The sequence below is a fragment of the Balaenoptera borealis genome (assembly GCF_965194805.1).
Source record: "Balaenoptera borealis genome assembly, chromosome: 15".
Taxonomy (NCBI): Eukaryota; Metazoa; Chordata; class Mammalia; order Artiodactyla; family Balaenopteridae; genus Balaenoptera; species Balaenoptera borealis.
In genome coordinates this window covers 50,286,469-50,299,233 of record NC_138871.1, presented here as the reverse complement: position 1 = coordinate 50,299,233, position 12,765 = coordinate 50,286,469, and the positions used below count along the sequence as shown (strand labels likewise).

General features: G+C 37.1%; 1 protein-coding gene across 28 annotated transcripts in view; it reads right to left on the bottom strand.

Moving 5' to 3' along the window:
* Window positions 1–12,765, bottom strand: part of NRXN1 (neurexin 1) — a 1,113,486-nt gene that overhangs the window by 51,733 nt on the left and 1,048,988 nt on the right. The window contains exon 1 of one of the 28 annotated variants that reach the window (XM_082357974.1): window positions 130–2,303. The exons of 26 other annotated variants lie outside the window; for them this stretch is intronic. In XM_082357974.1, coding sequence (XP_082214100.1) covers window positions 130–162 — 33 coding nt within the window. In that variant the 5' untranslated portion in view covers window positions 163–2,303. Of the gene's footprint in view, window positions 1–129; window positions 2,304–12,765 lie in introns of those variants that run through there. One more of the 28 variants, XM_082357973.1, reaches the window with a different exon arrangement.

Sequence of the window (12,765 nt, the reverse complement as noted above, 5' to 3'; positions counted from 1 at the left end):
TAAAATTAGTTTATCCAAAAGAGTTTATTCTTATTTTCATTATTATTGTTCTCAGGCTTCTGGTATCTTAAACCCTGCATGCTGCAGCTCTAAGCTGTGCTGAGCACCGGCTGTGATAGAAGAAGCTACCTGCGAGTTTTCACAGTGCCATCTCATATCCATGTCTTTCTGGCTACCCTGCGTGCTTAGAGCTTTTTTCTTAATTCTTAATGGAAATCCTAGGAAATTTAGTCCATCCTCTGAAATCAATACTGGTGACGGGAGAGCTCCCTGACTCAGTGGGAGATCAAGATGATAAATTGCCTGCGCATCAGCCTGGCCTATCAGTGCCCTGCACACAGATGGGCGAGAAAACACACAGAAAAGGCTCTGTCAGTCACGTGTCACCAACGAGCCAATGGCTGATGCGCTACTGCAGGAAGGGATGCTGCAGTTCCGTCTGCAGTTGACGAGGCTGTTGGTACACAGACCAGCCCGAGCCCAGCTCGGAAAGTCTTGGCAGTCTCTGCTGTCAAATTTGCTCCCCCACTGTGACTGCATAGGGAAACGGACATTCCCCTAAACCCCGACCCAAATAAAGACCTATTTTCTTGCACAGGAATTTTACTCTGTATTACTTTGTAATCCAATGTGACAGCTCAGTAGAAAGGAAACTACTTTTTAACATCCCAACCCTTCAACTCTTCTTACGTGCTTCCCTTCAGATGATTATCACCTTTTCAACTAATATTAAATTAGAAGCCTTAAACTGTGCAATTAGCATGCAACCCTCCTAACAGAATCAGCTCAAAGCTTTGTAATTGTAATTATAATTTTATTTTCAAGTTAATGAATGGTATTTTTTGAATGCCCCGTTTATAATGAGTATTTTTAGGGGATAATTTTGTAAAGGCAATTATGCAACATTAAGAAGTACATTACTACGCTTTTTTTTTTTGCCAATTAGAGCTGTTTCTCTTTAAAGACAATTTAAGTCCCAATAAATATGCCATGTTATCAATGGTTAAAAAGACAAACAAGGTCACCTTATTTTTGATAAAGGAGGCAAGAATATACAATGGAGAAAAGACAGCCTCTTCAATAAGTGGTGCTGGGAAAACTGGACAGCTACATGTAAAAGAGTGAAATTAGAACACTCCCTGACACCATACACAAAAATAAACTCAAAATGGATTAAATACCTAAATGTAAGGCCAGACACTATCAAACTCTTAGAGGAAAACACAGGCAGAACACTCTATGACATAAATCACAGCAAGATCCTTTTTGACCCACGGCCTAGAGAAATGGAAATAAAAACAAAAATAAACAAATGGGACCTAATGAAACTTCAAAGCTTTTGCACAGCAGAGGAAACCATAAACAAGATGAAAAGACAACCCTCAGAATGGGAGAAAATATTTGCAAATGAAGCAACTGACAAAGGACTAATCTCCAAAATTTACAAGCAGCACATGCAGCTCAATATCCAAAAAAACAAAGAACCCAATCCAAAAATGGGCAGAAGACCTAAATAGACATTTCTCCAAAGAAGATACACAGATTGCCAACAAACACATGAAATGATGCTAAATACCACTAATCATTAGAGAAATGCAAATCAAAACTACAATGAGGTATCACCTCACACCAGTCAGAATGGCCATCATCAAAAAATCTACAAACAATAAATGCTGGAGACGGTGTGGAGAAAAGGGAACCCTCTTGCACTGTTGGTGGGAATGTAAACTGATACAGCCACTATGGAGAACAGTATGGAGGTTCCTTAAAAAACTAAAAACAGAACTACCATACAACCCAGCAATCCCACTACTGGGCATATACCCTGAGAAAACCATAATTCAAAAAGAGTCATGTACCACAATGTTCACTGCAGCTCTATTTCCAATTGCCAGGACATGGAAGCAACCTAAGTGTCCATCGACAGATGAATGGATAAAGAAGATGTGGCACATATATACAATGGAATATTACTCAGCCATAAAAAGAAATGAAATTGAGTTATTTGTGGTGAGGTGGATGGACCTAGAGTCTGTCATACAGAGTGAAAGAAGTCAGAAAGAGAAAAACAAATACTGTATGCTAACACATATATATGGAATCTAAAAAAAAGAAAAGAAAAAAAGAAAAGGTTCTGAAGAACCTAGGGGTAGGACAGGAATAAAGACGCAGACATAGAGAATGAACTTGAGGACACGGGGAGTGAGAAGGGTAAGCTGGGACGAAGTGAGAGAGTGGCATGGACATATATACACTACCAAATATAAAATAGATAGCTAGTGAGAAGCAGCCACATAGCACGGGGAGATCAGCTCGGTGCTTGGTGTCCACACAGACGGGTGGGATAGAGAGGGTGGGAGGGAGACACAAGAGGGAGGAGATATGGGGATACATGTATATGTATAGTTGATTCACTTTGTTATAAAGCAGAAACTAACACACCATTGTAAAGCAATTATACTCCAATAAAGATGTTAAAAAAAATACAAACAAAATAAAACAACAAAAAACAAAAATACAAACAAACAAGCACCAAAGGATGTACACATCCTGCTTCCCAAAGCCAGAAAAATAAATGAGTTATCCTGCGTTGGAAATATGTACTTATTTTTTGCCTTTCCTCTAAAATTTAAAGTAATCCTTCGTAAGCAAAGGCTCCACATCTGAAATACCATATGGGAATATATCCCCAATACATCTGCATTTATTGATCATTCGGTAATAGCAGACATGTTGCACAGTTCAAGGTAACTGAGGTGATTGTATCCTGTCTGACAAGGAAGGTTTTAAGTTGTGAGACTATGGTGTGTTTCAAATGGCGGTATCATGGAGATACTTTTTAAAAAGCTTAAAAGAAACATTGAATGATCTTCAGGAATAACCTTTATATCACAAAGAGTACCTGGGGAACCTCTATTGTTCTTTATGGCCCAGTTTTCATTATCTCCATGCATTTTCAAGGACTAATTCTAACCCCTTTTAGAGTCACTCAATACTACTAAGAAAAAATCTGAGAATAAATTGTGATAGGTATGCCATAATAAGTAAATTGCCACTGAGGTTTAGAAGGCTAAATTCCAAAGCTCATTTTGTCTTGGCAACTATTTTTTGAATCCATCCTGGAAAGATTGGACTCTGTCAAGTTTTTGTTTTGCAAATTCCTTTCCTCTCTCCTTTATTCAATGTTGACTCTAAGGAAATAATAAAGTATTTCTTAAGTTCTTTAAAATATATATTGTTTTGTGCCCATTCTCTCCATTTGGCCTATTTATTCAATAATATGACCCTCAACAGCCAAACTTTATTCTTTTAAAAGAAAAAATTAAGGCTCAGAGCATTTATCAAAAAGAAAACAACAATCATGAAACATTGACATTAAACCTATTTATTGAACTATTGTAATAGCCAAAAACTAGAAACCACCTACTCATCAATAATGACCTGATGAGATAAATTACAGTTTTACAGTCTGGATACTCTGTAGCTTGTAAAATAGAATGTGGTAAATTCAAACATGCGTATATGAAGAGATCTCTAAGATATATTGTTATGTAAACAAAAATTAAAGGTACAAATTTAAAATTGTTTAAAGGCTATATACACACTACACACACGCATTTACACACACAAATACATAGCTGCATATGCAAAGGAAATTTCTGTAAGGACATAAAATACCAGTTAATAGTGGTTAAATCTGAGGAGGGGAGCCGAGTTCAAAGGTGGGACCATAGCATAGTTTTAATAGGTACCATTTTGGACATTTTTAAAATCAAGTCTATGTATTACTCTTCTAATTTAAAATTATTAAATAATGTAAATGATGGCATCTATGTTCATTTATGGTTAAAAGGACGTGATTGGTAGATGTTTTAAGCAAAAAATGTTGAGGGGAAAGGAGGACAGAGGGAAGGGTGGCCTGTTTTTTTTTCATGCAAAGAAAATTGAGTACATGTGGGCAAGAAGAGAGCTGCTAGGTATAGGTTCTGGCAGTCTTAGCTGAAGACCTCCACATCCCATATTAACTTTTGGTTCTTTCATCTCTGAATGCAGATAACAGTACAAACTTAACGTGTGTTAAGAGCTTTACAACTTCTAGTGACAATTCACCTGAATTATCTCTGATTCTTAGAGGTAGGAATGTGGAGGACTGAGAAATAAATGATTTGACTAGTTACCCGAACTTGGGTGAATTAACTCTTTCCAAACTTAGTTTTCTCAGAAGGATGCAATTGGCAAGAAATGGCAGAGCTAAACTCGAATCTTAATTTAGGATACTGTTTACTGATGCTTTAAAAGCAAGATGATGTGCAATTTTTTTTTTTTTTTTTTTAACCAATAATGATGTAGGGTTAAAGACAAGATGAAATCCATTTTCTTCTGTTTCCTACCTGGCACAAGCTTATTTTATCCCCAAACCAGAACCTGGCTTATAGATTCTATTTTTGACTCTTCTGTTATTGTCATTCAGATTCTTATAACTTTAAGAGATATAAACTTTAAAAAAAGAATTGGCCAAATTTAGTGAAAGGCTTATAATATGCATTATTGAAGGATTTTTTGTTTTACCCCCAATTATTCTAAATCAGTGGTTTATGGGGGGGTGATTTTGCCCCCAAGGGAACATCTGACAATGTATGGAAACATTTCTAGCTGTCACAACTGGGGGAAGTGTTCCTAGCATCTAGTGGGTAGTAGCCAAGGATGCTGCTAATCATCTTAAAATGTACAGGACAGCGCCTACATCAAAGAGTTACCTGGCCCTAGATGTCCATAGTACTGAGACTGAGAAACCACGCTGTAAACACTGCGCTTTTCTACGTTATTTACAAAGAGGTTAAAAAAAAAAGTATTCTGTATATATTGTGATGTGGCAAGGAAGTAAGTTTAGATGGAGAGAAGAGGATAACCAAGGCCCAAGGCTGTGGGTCACTCCAAAGTTAAGAAGTCATGGAGAAGAGGAAGAAACAGCAAATGAGGATGAGGCTGGGAGGAAAAGCAAAGTGTGGTGACCTGGAAGCCTGTGGGAAAAAGTGTGTCAGAAAACACACTGGCATCAACTTGCTCGAATGCTGTTAATAGGTCAAGTAATCCATTCACCATGGAGGTTTATATTTAAACAAAGGGTCTGAGAAATTAATCTCATTGAAATTAACAATATGAAAGGCTTGAGGTCCTTAGTCCTCTTCATATTTGAATTTTTGAAGATGTGGCCAGAAAAAGTAATATTTACAGGGATCACAGGAGGGCTCTTTGAGGGACTATGTGAGGGGAGGGGGCTTTTGTGACCCTCAAATTATACTTAGGCTACTTTAGAGTCCACAAAGTTAGGCTTGTAAACAAGTGAGCGAATAAATACTATTTTGGACCCCTCCCTACGCCCCACCACAGCTTGCAGAGTGCCACCATATCTCCCTAGCAAGGAGGTTAGTGATTCTTGTCCCCAGGCCCCCACCCAGTCTTTCTACCCATAGATAAAGTTTTTAGGAATAGAGTTCCCAGAACCAGCTTCAGGCACTTTCCCTCTGTGACTTCTGTCATGCCAATTTCCACACTTGGCCAAGCCTGGGGGTCAATGCAGCAGGGCTGAGATACAGAGCCACCTGGAACACTATGACATTGGAGCAGCTTCAAGCCAAATTAATGCTCTTTGTAACAGGGAAATATTGCAGGAAAGCAGGAGAGAGAGAGAGAGAGATCAGAGAAAAGAGCCACAGATCTAGATATTATCACGTACTCTGTGGTGTGGGAGAATATTCCATGTCACAGTTCTCTTAAAACCAGAAAGGGGGGCTTCCCTGGTGGCGCAGTGGTTGAGAATCTGCCTGCCAATGCAGGGGAAACGGGTTCGAGCCCTGGTCTGGGAAGATCCCACATGCCGCGGAGCAACTAAGCCCGTGAGCCACAACTACTGAGCCTGTGCGTCTGGAGCCTGTGCTCCGCAACAAGAGAGGCCGCGACAGTGAGAGGCCCGCGCACCGCGATGAAGAGTGGCCCCGGCTTGCCGCAACTAGAGAAAGCCCTCCCACAGAAACGAAGACCCAACACAGCCATAAATAAATAAATAAATAAATAAATAAATAAATAAATAAATAAATAAAATTAAAAAAAAAAAAAAAAACCTGAAAGGTTTTTACAACTCCAAGAGCTCGTATGGCTCGCATAGACCAACTCCTTCATTTTATGGATGAAGGATTTTGAGGCAGAGAGGTTAGATAACTTGGCTTAAATTAAGTGACAGTGGGATTCTGTCCCATTCCAGTCAATGGATGAACATGATATTGGCAAGTTTCAAGATTTTAAAAATCACCATAATTATCAACCAGAGTAAAACTTAGAGGAAGGGGAAAAGTTGATGTCAAATAAGAGACAGCAGATGGCTCTAAAGCCTCCTCCCTCCCACACTGATGCTGGATTAAGGCATGGAAAGCTTTTGCTACCCAGGAAAGAGAGTATGATCCTCCACTGGGCATTGATAGGCTATGAAATACAAAAGAAGCAGCTTTGAGTCTCCTCCTTTCAGAAGAATATGAGTGGTGGCGGAAGATTTTTTTAAATGCAAATTCTCTTGTCTGTACTTTCACCACAGTGATGACGAATGGGAAGTAGGATGCATGAGTGACTTTTAAAAGACATATGTCAGGAAGTAAGCTCTAGTTGTGAGAGAATATAGAATAGGAAATATTTTGGACCATTTTCCTTTTTTAAGAGAACAAATAGAAATGGTAGAAAATCATAGTGGATTACCTTAGTTTTAAATTTTTATTATTTTATTTTTTTCCCCCTACAATGACAGCCCTAGTTTGACACCATGGAGTGCCACTACATTCCTGTTAACTACTAATTTAATATGTGCAAGTACAGGTTAGAGGCCGGAAGTGAATTAATGTCTAAATGAGTAAAATTTCACATATTCTAAATCTTATGGTGTCGGTGTTCTGCAACCTTATTCTTGTGGGTTTTGTTTTTTTACACTGATTATTTCTCTAGTTATGCATGCTTTTTGCAAAGTGAAAACACAAGCAAAAACCCCACTGCCTCATATAATCTTTTCCATAACATTGTATTCTAAAATGTATTACACTAATGTTGAAAATAAAAGAAATTGATACTCAGAGGGATTAAATATCACCTATATCCATGAAGTTAGCAATTAAAAGTCTATTGACTACATATCAAATGTTCTTTCCAAATCAATACTACCCCTAGTGCTTGCTCTAGACGCACTGTCCTCAAAGTTTAGTATGCATAAGAACCAAGAAGGAACAAGTTAAATATCCAGATTTCTGGGCCCTTCCCTGGAGACTGATTCTCTTACTTAGATAGATCCCCAAAATCTACATTGTTGATAGGCATCCCCTCTCCATACTATAAGAACCTCAAGATCATCTTAGAGTTTCAAGTTCAGAATTCCTTTTCATGAAGAGTCATGTCAACAGGATTTCTAATGAATGGAAATGGGAAGCTTGTTTTTTAGGGAATAAAATTTAAAGAGTGGTAGGAATAGTGTTCACCAAGAGAGAATTGGAACAGAGACCAGTGTCACGGAAAAAAAGAAAAATGCAGGTGCTTTAGAGTCATCCATGAAGGGATAGTTTCCCAAACTGGATTTTACAACGTAAAGAATATTTTAGTTGAAAATATTTTTGAGCAAGGAAAATGAATGTGCATAGAAGAAATGTGCAAACAGTAGCATTTAGAAGAATGGGATGACCCTTTTATAGCCACAGATAGAAATGACACTTGGCTGAATTGGTCCCTATCTCACTGCTGCCATTAGAAACCATGAATATGCAGATATCCAGGCAGGGTCCTTTTACATGTCCTAAGAATTCATTTGTACTAAGAAGGGTTTTCTTAGGATAGCTCTCTAGACCTCTAGAGAAGGCAAGCTTTCCTTTAGGTTAGTGAGATCAGAACCCACTAACATCACATCAAAGCTTCTTTAATGCTTTAAGAGAATAAATCCACCCAGAAAGACATACCCAATCTATTTCATGCATAGCAATGACACATGAAGATGAAGGGAGAGTGCAGTGTACAGAAATCCTCCGGTCACTGTTTTCTCCCAGCTGGCTTCTAGGTTGGGCAGTTTAAGACCAAAGGGTAAAAATGGTGCTGAAAGGATGTCTACTGCCAGTTCTTAACTCATTTTTTAAAAATTTCTGAGCTTTTTGGCATACGATACATTTATTTTATTTCAACATAAGGATGACTAACCGTTCACATTGATCCAAACTCAAGACTCAAGGAACAAGTTTAATAAGGAAGCGATTCTTTCAGGATGTTGTGAGTAGGACAATGCCTTTTACCAAACAGACACCAGTGATCAAAAATAGTTTTGGTGGCTGATTAACGAAAAGCATTAATCAACAAAAGCCATAGTCCATGATCCAGTCTGTTAGAAGGAAAGAGGGAATGGAGGGAGAGAGGCAAGAAAGAAAACAACAAAAGGAAAAAAACAGTGCAAAACATTACATGTAGCTGAGGTGCATTAATAGACCTTGTGAGAAACTTGTTTTTCAGTGAGTACCGTTTGTCAGACATTATAAAATGTGAGTCCCCTTCCCCTCCACTTCCCCCACCTCCCGCACTGATAATGGACCACACAATATTTTAAGCAACAAGAATGACTTCGAAAAGATACCTACACTGACAGTTACACATGACTTCACAATCCTATGCACACACACAAGCACGCGCACATAAAGAATCCACATTTTTACTTATCAGGAGTAAATGTTTTCCATTAACAAAATTGTGAAACCGAAGTTGGAAACAAAGCTCATCGTGGACTAAATATAACACTATAAGAAAATCCGTGAACAGGAGTTCTCAAGTTTTCACTCATACAAATATACTGTAAAGTTCCATGAGCAAACTGAAGCTGGCAGAAGCACTTTTTTCATGTAGACTTAATATTTTATAGCAATTCTTTCCCAAACTTAAGATGCCAAGGAATTTGAGTGTTTGTTTAAAATGCAATTGTATGGCCCCACCCTGGTGGACTTAATTATAATTTCTAGGGATGAGGGTGAAAAACTGCATACTTAACCTCTACTCTTGGGGATGCTGATGCAGGTTGTTATGGGCCTCAGTGTGAGAAACACATCTATGTATGCCCCCCTCCTGCGTCCAGCCACTTCCCACCGTGACATCAGCCTTGGACTGGATAATCCAATTCAATTGGATTATCCAACTGAACTCCTACAGCATGACACCTTTCATTATGGGGGATAGAAGGTTGGAAAATCTAGAGAGAGCTTAGAAATGATGGGATGAATAGATTCTGAAAAGATTTCCTGCAACAGATTGCATTCAGTTTGGATCTAGAAAGATGGTAGAGTCATTTTAGGAAAGGCATGAAAGTGTAAAAGTACTTTTCTTTAAAAATTTAGAATTTATTATATAAATGATAAGCTTCTTTATCTTTTCAACTGGAGGACCAAGCAATGCTTATAGCACATAAGAAATGGTCAATACACATTAGTTGAATTAGTAAATATGATCACCACAACAAAGTAAATTATAAAAAAATTCAGTCACAATCCCACTACCTTCACAAATGTTTCTTTTGCTGTTGATGCTGTTGTTAGCGTTTTGATTTTCATTTCACATTCTTTTCTATTTATATCTGTACACACACATAATTTTAAATAGTTGCAATAATACAGCAAAGAAAACCATAAACAAAACAAAAAGACAACCCACAGAATGGGGGAAAATATTTGCAAACGAAGAGACCAACAAGGGATTAATCTCCAAAATATACAAACAGTTCATGAAACTCAATATCCAAAAAACAACCCAATCAAAAAAATGGGCAGAAGATCTAAATAGACATTTCTCCAAAGAAGACATACAGATGGCCAAGAGGCACATGAAAAGATGCTCAACATCACTAATTATTAGAGAAATGCAAATCAAAATGATAATGAGGTATCACCTCACACCAGTCAGAATGGCCATCATCAAAAAAATCTACACACAATAAATGCTGGAGAGGGTGTGGAGAAAAGGGAACCCTCTTGCACTGTTGGTGGAAATGTAAACTGATACAGCCACTATGGAGAACAGCATGGAATTTCCTTAAAAAACTAAACATAGAGCTAACATATGGCCCAGCACTCCCACTCCTGGGCATACATCCAGAGAAAACCATAATTTGAAAAGATACATGCACCCCAATGTTTACTGCAGTACTCTTTACAATAGCCAGGACATGGAAGCAACCTAAATGTCCAGTGACAGATGAATTGAAAAGAAGATGTGGTACATATATACAATGGAATATTACTCAGCCATAAAAAAAGATCAAAATAATGCCATTTGCAGTGACAGGGATGGACCTAGAGATTATCATACTGAATGAAGTAAGTCAGACAGAGAAAGACAAATGTCATATGATATTGCTTATATGTGGAATCTAAAAAATTGGTACAAATGAGATTATCTATAAAACAGAAACAGAGTCACAAATGTAGAAAACAAACTTATGGTTACCAAGGGGGAAATGCCAGATAAATTGGGAGATTGGGATTGACATATACACATTACTATATATAAAATAGATAACTAATAAGAACCTACTGTATAGCACAGGGAACTCTAGTCAATACTTTGTAATGACCTATATGGGAAAAGAATGTAAAGAAGAGTGGATATATGCATAACTGATTCATTTTGCTGTACAGCAGAAACTAATACAACACTGTAAATCAACTATACTCCAATAACAATTAATTAAAAAATAGCTGCAATAATAAAGATATAGTTTTATAATTTAATAAAATAGCATATACATTTTCCATCTTGACCTAGAACATCATTATTATCATTCTAATGGCAATACAATAGACAAACTGGTGTGTTATAATTCACATAATTATTTTGAATTTTTTTGGATAATGCATTCATTTCTATTTTGTATTTCTGCTATGGTAAATGACACTTTTCTTCCTTTGTATTTTTTTTTTTTCATAAGATAAATTCCCCAAAGTGGGATTACTGGTCTAAAGACATAAGTGTTTTTATAGATCTTGAAACAATCTGCCAAAGCACTTTTCAAAGACTTGTTCTAATTTTCACATTGTCTCCAGCACTGGTGTGAACATGTTGTCTTTTCTATCTGGAGATGCCCTTTTTCCATTTAAAAAAAAATTCTGGTAAACTCCTACACATTGTTTTATATCAAGCTCAAGTGCTACCCTTCCTTGCAGGCTTCTCAAAGTCCCTAGGCAGAGTTAGTCATGATTTCCATCATGTTCCCATAGTATTTTGTAATAATACCATTTTTAGCACTTAAATAATTCTGTTTGCTGTAGTTGTTTGTATCTTTCTTTTTCTTCTTCCTGGATTATTAGCAACTGTGAAGTTGGACCCCTGTCCACTTCATCCTTAGAGCCTCTGGCACAGGGACTGGCATATAGTAGACATGCAATAAATGTTTGTTAAGTGAATGAGGAATGAGTGAATGAATGAATGAATGAATGTGTCAACATGATGCACACCCAAGCCTCTTGCTGTATCTCTGGGTAAAATGCCTTCTTTCACCAACTCTATCATAGGCCACCTAGTCCTAGGAACATTTATATTTTTGTAGGTGTGTTTTGTAATATTTATGTATTTTTTTTTTACATTTGTATATTTTGTAGCTCTATAATTTTATATTTTTACTGATCTACTCTCAGGTCTTGGTGGCACAGTTCTGTGACTTGTTGTGAATTAACTCTCTGAATCCTTTAGATAACGACTTCTGGGTACACCAGAGTCAGAAAGTGTGTCTTTCCAGTTCAAAAAGAAGCACCTTTTATGAATAAAATGTTAGGACTAGTGAACAGGATTATACATCTACCTGTGGAGACTATAGCATGTACATGGCCCCACTGTAGAGAGAATGAAAATTTTAAAATGATCACTGATACTGAATTATATAATAATATATAATCAATAATTATTCTTATATTATATATCACTTTATGCATTTTGACATACACACTCTCACTTTATCCTTACCAAAACCTGGTAAGAAATGCAGACAAAGCAAGTATATCACATTGAAAATTTGGAAGATAAGGAATCTAAAGCACAGAAACATGGTTAGGAAGTGGAAAAAGCAGGGCCAGTACTCATATATTTTGAATCACATTTTAGCCCTCATTCTAATAAACTCATGAGACCCTGCTGAATTTTTTTAATTAACCAAATTGAGAAAATGAGCTTTTAAACAATATAAACTAGACTGGTGATTAAAAAACAAACAGGCAAACAAACAAGCAAAAACCACTGGCAACAGAAACATTTGTTCCAAAAGAATACTTAAAAATAATTCCATATGAAAAACAAATAATTTCAGGGGATTCTTATTGAAATTGGTGGCAGATGGAGGGGGCTGCTTTCCCTCCTACCTGGTGGCGTACTTTCTATAATTTACACTCAGGAAAGCATCACAGTGGACCATTCACTCACTCAGTCATTCAACTAATACATATTATGGCCTAACTAGGTATGAAGAACTATGGGTAATACAAAACAACAAAAAAAATATGGCAGAGTCCTTCTCCAACACCACACATATACACACCTACATTCTATCTCTCTCTCTTTCTTCCTCTCCCTTTCTCTCTCTCTAGCGCAGTATATTATAAACGCCACAGAAATTACATTACATAGTAAACATTCTGAAACTTCAGGGACAAAAGATAACTTCTAGGTCCATACCCTGTACTGAGTTCCAGATGTCCATGTAAGGAATAAAATGAAGGG